Source organism: Nothobranchius furzeri, chromosome 9 (genome assembly GCF_043380555.1).
Source record: "Nothobranchius furzeri strain GRZ-AD chromosome 9, NfurGRZ-RIMD1, whole genome shotgun sequence".
Lineage (NCBI taxonomy): Eukaryota > Metazoa > Chordata > Actinopteri > Cyprinodontiformes > Nothobranchiidae > Nothobranchius > Nothobranchius furzeri.
The window spans coordinates 1,613,601-1,629,973 of record NC_091749.1 but is presented as its reverse complement, the minus strand read 5'-3'; the positions used below and the strand labels follow the sequence as shown (position 1 = coordinate 1,629,973).

The 16,373-nt window shown below is 44.3% G+C and overlaps 1 protein-coding gene across 1 annotated transcript in view; it reads right to left on the bottom strand.

Annotated features, from left to right (window-relative positions):
- Positions 1–270: 270 nt before the first annotated feature.
- Positions 271–16,373, bottom strand: part of tube1 (tubulin, epsilon 1) — a 54,754-nt gene continuing 38,651 nt past the window's right edge. The window contains exons 7-12 of the mRNA XM_070554586.1: positions 14,473–14,660; positions 14,216–14,388; positions 5,885–6,025; positions 1,069–1,209; positions 712–886; positions 271–480 (exon numbers count right to left, since the gene is read on the bottom strand). Coding sequence (XP_070410687.1) covers positions 310–480; positions 712–886; positions 1,069–1,209; positions 5,885–6,025; positions 14,216–14,388; positions 14,473–14,660 — 989 coding nt within the window. The 3' untranslated portion in view covers positions 271–309. The remainder of the gene's footprint in view (positions 481–711; positions 887–1,068; positions 1,210–5,884; positions 6,026–14,215; positions 14,389–14,472; positions 14,661–16,373) is intronic.

The window sequence follows — 16,373 nt, the reverse complement described above, 5'->3', positions numbered from 1 at the left end:
GAATTAACACGTTCCTTCTGTTAAACATTGATGTTCAGCCATGCTTCGACTGTCATCGGTTAAATTTTATGGGATTTTTATTAATACTTTAGTCCGATTCAAGGTATTTCTGTGACCATTGTGTGTTTTCACTGACTGAAGGGAACCAACTATTTTGTCCACATCTGTTAAAAGGGCATTAAATAATGACTGATTCTTGTTTGTTTTTCTTTATTTTGTGGAAGTAGAAATACTTTTCATCAAGTCAAAAAAACTACAAAGAAAGAAGGATAATTTGCACCAAAGCCTTTAACTGTCAGAGGTTTAATGCTACGAGCTACTTCCTGTGGCAATCCTGAGTCTGGGAGTATCACGCTGCAGTCTACTCTTAGAGACATCCAGATGGTGATAGTCTTCGATCAGTCCAGTGAGAGAGGAAAGGGCCTCTGAGAAGATGCTCTGCTCCATCCCATCCACATGCAGGTAGTGATGTAAGTGAGCCTGAAATAGCAAAAGCGTCAGTTTAGCTGGTGTTCACGAACACACTGTCAGCTTCTGAGGCAAGCTGCAACTACCAGAACAAAGACCAACCTAAAGCTGTTCATCTACTCTAGTAGTTTTATATGAAGCACTGGCCAGACCACACGTGAAAACAAAACACTCCAGCATACAGAAACATGTACAGCACAAACCCCACATGAGGACCTGGAGGAGGTTCAGGTAGAACATCACCTTCTTCTTGTAGAGCTTGGTAAAACTGTCCCTCAACTCCATGAACGTGGCCTTCACACAGGTGTTGTTGCTCAGAGCTAACATTGAGTGGGAGTGGCCTACAGGTGGTACAGAACACAGTCCAGTCTTCCAGCCTTCCTGATTCCATGAGACAAATGGGAGCGAGGATCTCAACCTGAGGACGAGAGCACATTTGTCCTCTGACACACATGAGTTGACTCCCATGCAACACATTAGAAGAGCAGCAAAGGAGCCAGATGGTTGTGAATGAAGCGGTCGTGAATCGCTGCTGCTGAAGGAGGTATCGTGGGTAAATGGGTGTGTGTGTGTGTGTGTGTGTGTGAGCTGTATTCTGACCTCTCGATGTTTCTGCGAAGATCAGACATGTGCACGTCGCCCCGGACCATGAGCGCAGATGCTAAGAAGAGACTGTGTTTTAGATTGGCTCGGATTAGCTGGTGGTCTTTACTGAAGGCGTCGCTAAACATCTGATCCAGCCTACATGCACAAGAGAAGCAGAGGAAAGAAGAAGAAGAAGAAAATATCATTTCTCTAGCGCCTCTCAAGATAAAAATCATGAGGCGCTTCACAAAAACAAAAGAGGCCGTTCACATGATGGGAGGATCATAGTTCCCGAAATGTGTATCATATTTATCTTATAACTTTTAGCTTAGAAAATAATATTTACTAATAAAGAGCAGCTAAGTGTCAGAGTTGATCAAACTACAGTGGACAGCTGGGCCCCGGTGCAAACCAAACTGTAACGTGATGCAAGTGTTTACTTTTAACGAATGATCAATAAGATGTGATATTCCATATAAATATGAATGATCAATATTGTTGATCTGTTATTTGATTGATGATGAAACCAGGTCATTACGGTGAGACCAGGGATTCAGAACACTTCACAATAATTTGAGTCAGAGGCAAAAGTAGTTTATAAAATGAATGTAATACTATATTTGTACTACTGATGACGACACAGAACACACGATGATGAATGATGGTTGAAACAAGATGACTGAGACAATGAATGGGATGATGGATATGAGCTTAGATGTTGTGTAGCAGAACCTGATTAAGTATCTTAGAAAACTGATGTCTGGGTTTTAAAATCAGTCCGACTGTCTGGTTTAACAAGCTATCAGTAAATAAAACCATCCCACACCAGTGTGCACAATCTAGCAACCCCTGTGGTGAAGGCTCCCGGTGCTCCAGGGGCATGGACAGGCTGCTGATGGAGTTGACTCCTGTGGTATTTGGAGCTTGTTGTTCCACCTACTAAGGATAGATTGATTATATCTAGAATGGGGGCAGTAACCGAAGGAAATGCATCTTTAAATAATTTGGTTGGGACTGGATCCAAAATGCAAGTTGAAGGTTTAGATGAAGCTAATATTTTTGATAACTCTGAAAGCTCAACTGGATCAAAACGGTTCAAGCACAGATGAGGTTCTACAGTCACCTCTGATGCTGCCTCACTTACTGAGGAAGAAGAAATCACATTAGGGAGGATGCTAAAGATTTTGTTTCTAATAGAATTAATTTTACTTGTAAAAATCCCATGAAGTCATTGCTGCTGAGGGCTAAGGGAATAGATGGCTCAGAGCTGTGATTCTGAGTAAGTTTAGCAACTGTACTGAAAAGAAATGTAGGATTATTCTTATTCTCCTCAATTAACGCTGAGGAATAATCAGTTCTAGTTTGTCGATGTCATGTTCTGTGTCCGTCTGTCCCCAGCCTCCTCCTGTTCTCCAGGTTCTCCTCTTATGTCCCATTATTATTCCCAGCTCCCACTAGGCTTCCCTCTAGTTATTAGTTGTTTATATTTGCCCTTAGTCTCTAGGTTTAGTTATTCCGTGTTTTATAGGATAATGTTTACCTTCCCTCCTGCTTAGTTCTTTCTCCCATTTAGTTTATTTAATGCGCCTGCCTTCCCTCCAGATCTCACCCCTCACACCTGTCACCTGTTCCTCTGATCACCTCCCTCTGTGTTTAAAAGCCCGTCTTGTCCCTCAGTGTTTGTCGGTCCATCGTTGTGAGTCAGCGTTGTTTTGTTCCCTCGTCAGGTTCTAGTCTTTGTGCTCATAACTGAGCTTTTGTTTTTTGGCTTCCTGATTTTCAGTTTTCTGGATTACTCTTGCATCTCTAAGTGATTTTGTGTTTCCACCTTAATAAAAGGATTTTACCTACTTTTCAACTGCTCTTGCCTCGAGTCATTCTGGGCTTCTGCATTTTGGGTCCTACCTCCTCCTGCTAAGCGAGACAGTCGAAGCTTATTTTTATAAAGCACAAGACTATTTTTCCAGGATAGGTAGGCCTCCTCGTGGTGCGTAGAGCGCCATGTTCTCTCCAATTTCCTAGAGTTTTGTTTTAAGGCTCGTAAATGAGAATTAAACCAGGGAGCCAACTTCCTGTCCCTAATTACCTTCTTTTTTAAAGGGGCAACATCATCTAATGCCACACGTAAAGAGGAATTCACATGATGAACTAAGGCATCAATTTGTGAGGGGCTAGAACTGAAAATATTGCCCTCTGCTACGTTCCTCTGAGATGCTGAGGACAGTAAAGATGGAACAGTTGATTTAAAAGATGTAACTGTGTTGTCAGATAGAGACCGACTATAGTGAAATTTACTTTCATGTCTCGAGAACTCAGTTATAAAAAACTCAAAGGTTATCAGAAAGTGGTCAGAGAGGACTGGATTATGTGGGAAGATCGTTATTTCCTCACACTCTATGCCATAAGTCAGCAAGGTGACACAGCATCGCCCACCATGACACAAAACCTCCTACCCAAGAGATATGACGGCAGTCACTCAATAGCCGACCCTGTGATCCTGACCCTTCGCTCCAGGCGATCCAGCAGAATGTCAGGGTCGACTGTGTCAAAGACTGCTGTTAAGTCCAATCACAACAGCACCCTAGCTTCACTCTGATCTATAGCTACAAAGATATCATTTAACACCATCAACAGTGCAGACTCTGTGCTATATCCAGCCCTAAATCGAAACTGTAACATCTCAAACATCTCCGAAACGTCTAAAAGACACCAACTGCTGATAGACGACCTTTTTCAGCAATTTAGAGTTTTAAGGAAGTTTAGAGATGGGCGTATAATTTTACAAAACAGACATATCAGAGCCTGACTTTTTCATTATCGGCTGTATCGCTGCATCTTTCACAGAAATCGGAACTGAACATGAACGCAGGCTGCCATTTATAATGTTAGTATAAATTGGCCAGTGAGGAGAAAGCCTCCTTATAGACACGAGGCAGCAGGACGTAGCTTTTGATAGGAGACTAGCCTTCCCAACTTAGTTAGAGCCTGGGTCAAAAGAGGCCAATGTGGCATGAGGTGACAATCTCAGAAACAGCGGCAGACAAATGCCTCTTCTGGAGCACCGCTAAGTAAGGAGGGGCGTCTACCTGAAAGAAATTAAACACAAAAACCAGGAGTTTAATACGTGCCCAATAAAAAACAGGAAGACGGTGTAGGGAGGCCAGCACAGGACTGATGTGATCCCACTTCCTGGCCTCAGTCAGAAACCTGGCGGTGCTGTTCTGAAGACGACACAGTGATGACTGACCAAGCCCAGCATAGAGGGAACTGCAATAATCTGATCTAGAGATTACAAATGCATGGAGTACCCGCTCTAGGTAGACTCTCGACAGCATACGTTTGATTTTGGATAGGCGTCGCTGACAGAAAAAACTGGATCGGATCACGAAGTTGATGGGAGCATCAAATTTAAGTCCAGAGTCAATTCTCACCCCCAAGCTAGTGACAACTGGCTTCAGAAAGGGAGAGATAGCCCAGACCAACTTCGGATTCTGCGCACTGCTTGCTATTGGGATGAAAAATAATGAGCTCTGTTTGACCTCATTAGCATGCAGCTAGTTTGCTGCAAACCAAGACAACCTCTTAAGACACTAGAGACATCAAAGAGAGACCGTTCCCCTGATGAAACGAGGTGTAAATCTGACAATCATCAACTTAACTAATACACCTCGACTTTGTTGATAGGTGCTCCAAATAAAATGTATTATTATTATTATTTGCTGCAAACTGATGGCGTTTTATGAAAGAGGCTTTTCTGTCCAAAGGGAGTTTTCCTTTCCATCGCTGCCCTCTGCTTCTCAGAATGGGGCAATTAAATGGTTATCTCTGTAGTTATGCTGCTATAGGCTTAGACTGCTGGAGGACACACTGACCACTTTTCACACTCTACTGCTTTCTTCTACAATCTGCTCTTTAACTGTATTATTTCCTGCTATTTCAGCTGTTAACTTTATTTTCTCTCTAAGTGTTTTTCTCCCCAGAAGAAGCTACAATGATGTTCTGCTGAGCTGTGGTGGCCTCATGGAGGGGGCCATCGTCTAGCACACTGCTGCTAACCACTTAAACATTCTCCCTCTCCTGATAATAACTTTTTGCTTTCCTTGACGTTGAATGTGCTACTACTAGTTTACCCGTTTAATTATAGATTCACGAGGATAAATACAATAATCTCTCACCAAACAGAATATTTACTAAGAAATCACAATATAACCATAGACACATTGCTTGGTGTGTGTGTGTGTGTGTGTGTGTGTGTGTGTGTGTGCGTGTGTGCTCTGTCTTCTCCATCCCCAGTGAGTCGTGGAGGATGGCTGCTTATACTGAGCCAGGATTCTCTGGAGGTTTCTTCCTGTTAAAAGGGAGTTTTCCTCTCCACTGTCGCTGCATGCTTGCTTGGTATGAGGATTGCTGTAAAGACTCTGACACGAGTCAGTGACTCGATGCGACCTGCTGGGTTCCTTATATAGGATTTTTTTTTCTGATTGGCTTAATGAACCGACCTGTATTGGAATGTTTATTATGTGAAGTGCTTTGAGACGACTCTGGTCCTGATTTGTTGTTATGTAAATAAACTGAATTGAATTGAAAAACTAGAATTGAAGTGACGCTTTAATTTAATCTGCCAGTTCTCTTATTGGAGAAGAGTGTAAATGATTGGCATTTCATAATTACTTAAATTTTATTACAACTTATTGCAATCAGTTAGTCTCAGAGCCTTGTCCAAGAACACCTTGGCATGTGGTGGGGAGGCTGAGATCCAACCAACAGCCTTTTGATTGGCCCGTTCCAGCATGACAAGTAAAATACGTTACAGTGACAGAAAGATGCAAACCTTTTAGTGGGGATGCTGACATCTGCCAAAGAGTACAGAGGGGTGAGGCTGGGCACCAGGTAGTGCAAACGAGGAAATGGAACCAGGTTCATTGCAATCTCATTCAGATCCATGTTAAGAGAACCCTCAAAACGTGTAGAGCTGCAAAAAAGGAAACAAACATAAAGGACCAAAAAAAAGCTTGGAGAAATAAAACAGAGAGGTTGAAGCAAAACTTTTCCCCCATGAGGGACTCTTCTTCACTCCCTTTCCTGAAGGGAACATATTCTGCAAAAATCATCTTTTTCATTCTTTTGTGCTTCCAGTTGGATCTCTACTGCCACTATAAACACTCCAAACATGACAATACATTCTACCATGTGTGGTTCTAGGAACCACGGGCGTCTAGAGCCATTTTTCCAACAGCACTACTCAGCCTTTAACAGCTCGGTACGTGAGTAAAGAACCCAACAAGAATTCAGATTCAGATTACTTTAATGGCCACACAGCAAGCCGGTGGAACATTTTTCCAGTACATGGTTTGAACAGAGCGTGGTTCCGTTAATACATACACTTAGACACATTGAGACACATAACACACAATACTGTAGAAGATCAGACAAGCTTAGCGACCCTCGTCATTTAGAAATCGTATGGCAGTGGGAATAAAACTGTTCGTAAACCAAGTTGTTCTTGAAGCAATTGACCTATATCGTCTACCAGAGGGCCGCAGCTGGAAAGCAGGACGTGCAGGATGAGAGGTGTCAGAGAGAATGCTGCAACACACTGTAGTGTCTAGTGGTGAAGGAGATCCAAGTAGGGGAGAGGCGTTCCAGTGAGTTCGGATGCTGTGGTGATGATTGGTTCTAATTTTTTCCTGGAGAGCTTGTCCAGTGCGCTGTACCATACAGTAATGGATGAGGTAAGAATGCTTTCAACAATAGCCGTGTAGAACAGGCGTAAATGATGACGACGTACTTTAAACTGCTTCAACTGCCTGAGATGGAAAAGCCGTTGTAGAGCTTTCTTGTGGATTTGTTCTGTATTCATTTTCCATTGAAGATAGTTGCAGATGTTTATTCCAAGAAATTTAAATGTATCAAAAGTTAGTTTCTGGTCATTTGTGATGTAAATACTTGGCCTTTGGGTACGCTACAGCACCAAGACTGAACCACACCAACCCTAGTCACGCTTAGTAGTGCTTTTGGAAAAGGAGCCGTTTCAAAAAGTTCCCATTTATGACATCACATGAAACAAATTAGCACACAGGAGCAGCAGCAGTTCTCCTCCAATCCCCGCTAGATGACCCAAGGTCCTTGCCTCATAGCAGCTGCAGCGTGGCTCAAGGCCTGTATTTAATCAAATGGCCGAACGTGAACTTTCTTTAACATACAGGTGGTGCCAGCCTGACACCAGGAGGTCGATTATGAATGTGTTTATGAAAGTTCATTCCTATAATGACTTCTTTCAGATATTATTTACACCTGATTCATCTGTTTGGTGGAATTTAATAATGATTTGTTGATGAGTGCATTCACACATTAATAATATGATTATGAATGTTTAACATTTTTACTCCACATTAGGTGAAATAACCTCTCTTAAGTGTTTGAGAAAGGAGTGGTGTCTGATGTCTTCGATAACCGCCCACTTGTCAAATTCAGATTTGGCCAAAATAATAAACAACAGTTTATAAAAGAAAATTTACTTACTGGAATCTTTGAGTTCTAGCAAGCTGTCCAGTTCAACTGATTGGGTCAGTAAAGCCTAGGGAACCATCCTTCAAGGTCAAACCTTCTTTGCAAAACTGCAACGCTGAATCAGATGCAAAACTTCATCTGACCGCCAGCATTCCCCGTGAGGGTATCCCAGACCAGCATTGTTTGAGGTGGAACTACAAGCTTCGAATACCACAGAAGTCAACTCCATCAGCAGCCTGTCCGTACAGGCCTCCGGCCCCTGGATCACCGGGATCCTTCACCACAAGGGTTCATAGATTCTGTACACTGGTGTGGGATGGTTTTATTAATTGACAGCTTGTTAAACCAAACAGCCAGACTGTTTTCTGACATTTAATCAGGTTTTGCTACATAACATCTAAGCTTACTTTCCATCATTTCATTTATTGTCTCAGTTATCTTGTTTCAACCATCATTCATCATTATGTGTTCTGTGTCATCATTAGTTTAGAAATATAGTATGACATTCATTTTTATGAACTATATAAGATAAAAAGCCTACAGACATGGCTGGCGTGCAGGGGTGGACTGGCCTATCTGGCACTGTCTCAGTGGGTCGCTTATGGGCCATTCCCATCTGTACCGGGTCGGCCCGGGCCGGGTAGCCCCAGTCTGCCCCAGCCTGGCCCGGTTGATTCCACACATCCTTGTCTTAAGCCCTTGTGGGCTGATTCTACCCACCAATCAGAGGCTTGCTCTAATGGAAGGTGTGAATGTGCTGTCAGCAGTGGGTGTGTTGGCCCTGGTCGGCCTGAAGCAGACCCCCTCGAGAAGAGGGCTGAGAATGAGCCTTGGTTGGCCCGGAAAAATACCAGGCCACCCAGATATGTAAACAACCTACGCTACCCGACCGACCCGGTACAGATGGGAATGGCCCATTAGCCAAGTGGGCCACATGCCCTGCTTGGGCCGACACAACCTATGGCCCCAGTGGTGTCTGGTGAGGTCACGCCCATCAATACTGGTTTTCAACCATCCTCAGCACTTGTCGGCAGGTCAAGTAACCCCTTCCCGCTGGACAAACTTGAGAAACATACACTATTGTGTAAAATCATCCGTAAAGGTCCAAACCGGAAACCTTACATCCCTGTGACTCTAGAAGAGTCGCTAACCTGTGATGCTATCTTAGACACTGGGTCAGATGTTTCTATCATGTCTCTTTCACTTTGCGAATGCCTCTGCTTCACTGCAGCGGACCAGGGTTGTACCTTGGCACTCACACCCTGCGCACTGGACATCAGTCCTTATGCTTACGCCATCCAGCCCCACCAAACCTCTGACCGTACCGAAGCTAAAGTGTAAGCGCCATAATGATGGCAATAATGTTGTGAGCTCTACCGTACAAAACATCACTGTCATCTACTGCCTTCGGCTTCCTCTCCTAGATTGTTCTGGAATATTCACCGGGGTTCCAGTGTTCCTGTCCTCCTGGTCTTTAATACGGTGTTGGTTTCTTCCTGTGGATGTCGCTATGTTTGGATTACAATTCTCCGATTGGAATGTATGCTGGCGTCTCTGCCGTGTGTGGTGTTTGTTTGGATAACCCCCCTCTTCATCTGCAACTTTTGTTTCTCTTGGACATATCACCATCTTCTACATCCAAGTGGCCTCTCTAGTTTGGTCCAAAAACTTGAAGAGAAGTCTGCCCGAAACCCCAATTCCTTGGAAGGGAGGGACATGTGATGTGGGAAAGGCCTTAAGGTCAGAGGTCACCACACATTAAGTGCCAAGCCTGTTAGGGTCACTCACGTTTGGATTATTTTCTAGTCAACAGCTCACTGTTGGCTGACATTTCAGACACAGATACACCCCATAGTTGTCAGCGACCATGCTCCCGTTTCTTTAACTCTGGTAAATAAAAAGACAATCCCACCAAGCAAAAACTGGAGGTTTAATACATCACTGCTTAAAGACGAAGGTTTTATAGATTTTTTTAAAAAGGAGTGGGCTTTATATTTAGAACATAATGACCTGCCTGGAACATCAGCATCTGTTCTCTGGGAGGCAGGAAAGGCAGTGATGAGAGGTAAAATAATCTCTTTCTCATCACATAAGAAAAAAACGGAAAACAAACGTTTTCAGGAGTTAGAAGAAATCATCAAGTCTTTAGAGGCATCCACAGAAGAAGAGTTAATGAGAGAATTACGTAAAGCTAAATTAGAACTTCATGGAATTCGAATAGAATAGAATTAGAATAGAAAACTTTGAACATAGTAAAAAATTAGGAAAAACTTTAGCTAACCAGATAAAAATTAATAAAGATAAAACTACCATATCTGCTGTTAAAGACTCAAACGGGAATATAGTTTATGATCCTGAAAGAATAAACAACACTTTCAGAGACTTTTACCAAACTTTGTACTCACCACAGATAAACCCATCAGATAACGAGATCAATGAGTTCCTTGACAGGATAACACTTCCTAAATTATCAGACAGCCAAGTTACAGTCCTGGACTCGCCACTAACCTCAGCTGAGCTTCAGGAAGCCCTTCAATTGATGCCCAGTAGGAAGGCTCCAGGTCCAGACAGGTTCCCAGCAGAGTTCTACAAAGAGTTCTGTATCATTCTGGCTCCAACATTCTTTAGAATGGTGAGGGAAATCGAAGAGAGTGGAAGGCTATGACCAAACATGAATTCAGCCAATATTAGTAGTAGTTTGTTGTCTTTCTCCACTTATCCGGGTCGCGGGAGCAGCATCCCAACTAGGGAGCTCCAGACCGTCCTCTCCCCGGCCACCTCCACCAGCTCCTCCGGCAGGACCCCAAGGCGTTCCCGGACCAGATTGGAGATGTAACCTCTCCAACGTGTCCTGGGTCGACCCGGGGGCCTCCTTCCGGTAGGACATGCCCGAAACACCTCCCCAGGGAGGCGTCCAGGAGGCATCCTGACCAGATGCCCAAATCACCTCAACTGACTCCTTTCGATCCGGAGGAGCAGCGGTTCTACTCCGAGTCCCTCCCGAATGTCCGAGCTCCTCACCCTATCTCTAAGGCTGAGCCCGGCCACCCTACGGAGGAAACTCATTTCGGCCGCTTGTATCCGCGATCTCGTTCTTTCGGTCATTACCCAAAGCTCATGACCATAGGTGAGGACTGGGACGTAGATCGACCGGTAAATCGAGAGCCCGGCTTTCTGGCTCAGCTCCCTCTTCACCACGACAGATCGGCTCAGCGTCCGCATCACTGCAGACGCCAAACCAATCCGCCTGTCGATCTCCCGATCCCTCCTACCCTCACTCGTGAACAAGACCCCGAGATACTTAAACTCCTCCACTTGAGGTAGGACCTCTCTCCCGATCCGGAGTTGGCAAGCCACCCTTTACTGGTTGAGAACCATGGTCTCAGATTTGGAGGTGCTGATCCTCATCCCAGCCGCTTCACACTCGGCCGCGAACCTACCCAGCAAGAGCTGAAGGTCAGAGCTGGGTGAAGCTAGGAGGACCACATCATCCGCAAAAAGCAGACGAAATTCTCCTGCCACCAAACTCGACACACTCCACACCACGGCTGCGCCTAGAAATCCTGTCCATAAAGGTTATGAACAGAACCGGTGACAAAGGGCAGCCCTGGTGGAGTCCAACCCTCACCGGGAACAGGTCCGACTTACTACCGGCTATGCGGACCAAACTCACGCTCCTCTGGTAAAGGGACTGAATGGCCCTTAACAAAAGGCCACCCACCCCATACTCCTGGAGCGTCCCCCACAGGGTGCCCCTGGGGACACGGTCATAAGCCTTCTCCAGATCCACAAAACACATGTGGATTGGTTGGGCAAACTCCCATGCCCCCTCCATCACCCTTGCAAGGGTATAGAGCTGGTCCACAGTTCCACGGCCAGGACGAAAACCACATTGCTCCTCCTCTATCTGAGATTCAACTATCGATCGGACCCTCCTCTCCAGTACCTTGGAGTAGACCTTTCCAGGGAGGCTGAGGAATGTGATCTCCCTATAGTTGGAACACACCCTCCGGTCACCCTTCTTAAAGATGGGGACCACCACCCCGGTCTGCCACTCCACAGGAACTGCCCCTGATGACCACGCAATAATGCAGAGACGTGTCAACCATGACAGCCCTACCACATCCATAGCCTTGAGATACCAGGACGAATCTCATCCACCCCCAGGGCTCAGTCGCTGTGTAGTTGTTTGAATACCTCAGCAACTTCTGCCCCACAGATTGGACAGTCCATCCCCAGGTCTCCCGGCTCTGGCTCCTCCTCGGAATGCACATAGGTAGGATATTGGTCTCAATATTAGTCTCTTGTTAAAACCAGGCAAAGACCCTGCATTTCCTACCAGCTATCGCCCAATTTCTCTTATTAATGTTGATTTCAAAATAATTTGTAAAGCCCTGGCAAAAAGATTAGAGAAGGTAACCCCCTTCATTATACACCCTGACCAAACTGGTTTCATTAAGGGTAGACAATCATCCACTAACTTACATAATTTAATATATTTCTCTTACAGTAGAAACATAGAAACTAGTACATTATCTCTAGATGCAGAACAGGCTTTGATAGAGTTAACTGGAAGTTCTTATTTGCAATTTTACATAAATTTAATTTTGGGAACTTCTTCATAAACTGGCTACAAACATTATACAGTTCGCCAACAGCACGTGTCAGGACGAACGACCAAATATCAGCTAGCTTCTGTCTTCAGAGGGGACCAGGCATGGATGCCCACTCTCCCCCTCACTTTTTGCTATCTTTATTGAGCAATTAGGCAAACAACATGTATTAAAGGCATTAAATGTCAGAAAATAGAACATAAGATCAGTCTTCATGCAGATGATGTTACTCTTTCTACAGCATTCACAATCCTCTCTCTCCCATTCAATAGAACTGATAAAATATTTTTCAAGAGTTTCAGATTACTCTATAAACTGTTTAAAATCCACAGTTCTACCAATTAATTTATCTTTTGTCAATTTGCATAATACACAATTAGAGTCAGGGAATATCACATACCTGGGAATTAATGTCTCTCCCAAGATGGCAGATCTAACCAAACTAAACTACATCCCACTTTTAAAGAAAGTGGAAGATGATCTTGCAAGATGGAAACCCTTACCAATATCACTCATGGGGAGAGTTGCCCCCAGGGCAATCCTCTGTGCCTCTCGAGAGGGGGCTGGGGCTTTTCTGGTTACAGTCTCCCTGGGGTCCCTGCGCTCTATGGCAGCTCCTGGATCTCTGGGACTTGGAGCTCCCTCCATCATAGATCAGAATTTGGACCGATCAGAAGAGATCGGTTCAGCTTTTCTTGAAACAAAATAATCATAGAACTTCATACATTTGAAAGTCTAAGTTTTCATGAGTGAGGGGTCCAGGACCTTCTGTTAAATAGGAATACCCCCCCCCCAACCCCCCCACGGATTTGTGGAACAAACACGAGCAAATTGGACTGTTTTTCATCATCCTTGTTCCAACACATCTGAGTTACCTGTTTGGCAGGCCATCAAGCACTGCAGAAGACTGATATTCACCTGCCAATGAAAGACAGATGATTTTTTAATCCACACAAAGTGGAGCCCAACTTCAAAAGGAAACATCTTCCGCACAGATCGGTCAAAAATAAAGCCCTCATCTGTGCCCCAGACAAGCTGGTTCCCAAAGTCAGAGACTCTCTTGGTCAGCCTGCTTCTCACACCAAACCTTCTGTGAGGAATCTTGGCATGACCTTTGACCCAGCTCTCACCCTGGATTCTCATGTCAGTTCTCTTGTTGGCTCTTCCTTCTTCCATCTCAGGAACGTTGCTAAGCTGAGTCCCATTCTGTCCCGCTCTGAACTTGAGACAGTTCTCCACACCTTCATCTCCTCACGCTTAGACTACTGTAACTCACTTTTCACGTGTCTGAGCAGAACCTCCCTGAACCGTCTACAGGTGGTTCAGAACGCCTGTGCTCGGCTTCTGACCAAGTCCTCCAAACACACCCACATCACCCCGCTTCTCCTCCAGCTTCACTGGCTGCCAGTCAACTTCAGGGTTCATTTCAAGATCCTGGTTCTGGTCTATAGGGCCTTACATGGACAAGCACCATCTTACATTGGTGATCTTCTAAGTCCCTACACCCCCAGCAGGTCCCTGAGGTCCAGTGATCAAAGCCTACTGGTTGTGCAGCACCAGGCTAAAGGTCAAAGGTGACAGATCATCTGCTGCTGTGGCCCCCAGACTCTGGACCTCTCTCCCCCTGAGCCTGAGATCAGTGGACTCAGTGGTCTCCTTCAAAAAGCAGCTGAAGACTCACTTGTTCAAGCTGGCTTTTGTATGACCTTCTTCACCTCTCTCTCTTTATTCTGCTCTCCCCACCTATTCCACCTTCCTCAGGATACACTGGTTTCCCTCTTTCCTGTTCACTCTCTCTCTTTCTTAACATTTTAATCACGATTGTCTATTTTTTGCTCATTTTAAATATATCTTGAATCATTTTCTAAATTCTTCTTTATATTTTTTTGATTTGTGAAGCGCCTCGTGATTTTTGTCTTGAGAGGCCCTATAGAAAAGATCTGTTCTTCTTCTTCTTCTTCTTCTTCACAGATGTCTACAGATTATTTAGATGTTTTTAACTTACAAATTGCTCAGGAGAAGAAAGACCAACACCATACCTGGTAATGTTGAGCAGCAGGTTAGCCACAATGTTGTTCATGGCATCAAAAGGCTTCTGTGCCCCGCTGAGCCTGCTTCCTCCAGATGTGACACAGTTGTTTCTTTTGACCCCTGGCCCCAGCTTTGTACCATAAGACATGGCATCTATCTTGTTCAGTATGTCCAGCAAAGACTGGAGTTGAGGAAAAAAGGGTCAGCCGACAAAAATCAAGCCACTTGTCCACATGGGCACAGTAAAACAAAGCATTCTCTAGACCTGGTTTTCCACAGGTAGGACACAGTCTGCATGCTCAGTCAGCTCCTGCATTGCCAGGACCGTGTTATAAGGAGAAGTGATGACATCATCCTCAGCTGATGGATACACCGCAGTGACAATACGGCAGACGTCAGGGAACTCCTCCTCTAGCAGGCTGAGGACTCTGGTACCCAGACCTGATCCCGTACCTAAAATACAGTCGTCAGGTTAGCGACGCTTAAATGCACCAGCACAGAACGCTTGGGTGGGAATCGGAGGGGGTGGGGGGGTTCTCCATTTTGTAAAAAAATGTTATGAAAAACAACACATGAGACCTTGTTCAAATAAAAACAAAACACGGACAGGTAGAATGTTGTCATTAAACAAACTTCTGAAAAACTACAAAAGCCTGATTAGTGAATATTTGCCCAAAGTCTGTGCCACAGACAGTCTGTCACTTCCTGTTTTCAGTGTAGCGCTCCGTGTAGCTGTTCGGTGTTTGTGGCTCGCTAAATTTGATCCGATTTCGTTGTTCTAGGATATCTCTGAGTTATTGTGGCACATAAGCACGCTAAAACACACATTTCTGTTGTTCCACCTAGCTTTTAGGGAACCATTTGAGTTTGCACGCAGTTTATCTGGTGTTGAACGGGCTGCTCGTCCAGTTAGCTTAGCCTCAGCACGGCTATGGCTACTTCTGTCTCTGCTTCTCCGTCTCGTATATCTTGCTCTCTGTGTCAGATGTTTAGTTACTCCTCTGCCTCCTTTAGTGATAATGGTACGTGTAATAAATGCAGCATTTTTGTAGCTTTGGAGGCGAGGGTGTCAGAATTGGAGGCCTGGATCCGCGCTGTTGAAACGCCCGTAGCTACTTAGCTAGCGCGGGGCTAACTAGATCAGAACCACCCCGTCCTCCAGTAGAACCCGAGCAGCCGGGACCTCAGGCTGGCTGGGTGACAGTACGTAGGAAGCATGAACCCAGCCCGTGGGCCACCACCAACCCGCTTAGCAACGCATCCACCAGATCTGCCAACCTCGTCAAATTTTTTTGAGTACCACATGCGCCGCTTCTTTTTTTTTTTTTTGCAGACTTTTGCAACTCCGTTGCTTTCCACATTGTAATGTAAACATTCACTATTTTATTTTATTCATATATTGTTGTTTGTTTTATACAAAGCTGAATTGGTTCCCTTTCTAGTTTCTAATGTGGAAAGGTTCATTCCAGCTAATTTTTCCATTTCCTGCATCTTTAATCTGATCTGATTATACATTTTTTTATTTCATATAAACTCCTGAAATAAACTTAGCCCACTGTCTATAATCCTGTAGTACTGAATAACCATGTTGCTAACACGATAGTCCAAACTCACATTACATCATAGAAGAAACACTTTCACTAAAGGTTTCACCAGCTGTCTGTTATGGATTTTACTGTTAATGTAGAATAATCTGGTGCGCCCTCTCGGTCCGCCTACTAATGTTTCATTTTTCAAAATTGATATGTGGGTGGAGAAGGACTCTCAGGCAGGCTTGATGAGCCCTTTAAGGTCTGAAGAGTCTAGGTGGTGTAGATTTTGAACTAAGCCAGTTGTAGCCTAGAAATGTGGTGAAATCTACTTTCTTTGAACTTTCACAAATGAAAAAAAGGCTTTAAAAATGAGAAAATGACCCTTTAGGCACCACAGTTTTTTCAGTAAAATACAATTTTTTATTTCACTATTTAAAGAGCTTGTAGCTTAAATCTGGTTAGAGATAGAGGAATATTGTAAATTAGAAAAATCTTCAGTATGAGTCAAATTTTGTGACAGGAACAAATTCACTCACATAATTTGTGTTTTAAAAAGAACGACAAAATCAATATGTTCTGAATTTGACCGATCCCTGTCTCCACAGTATCCAACTGGCTCATCAAAATGCCTGAT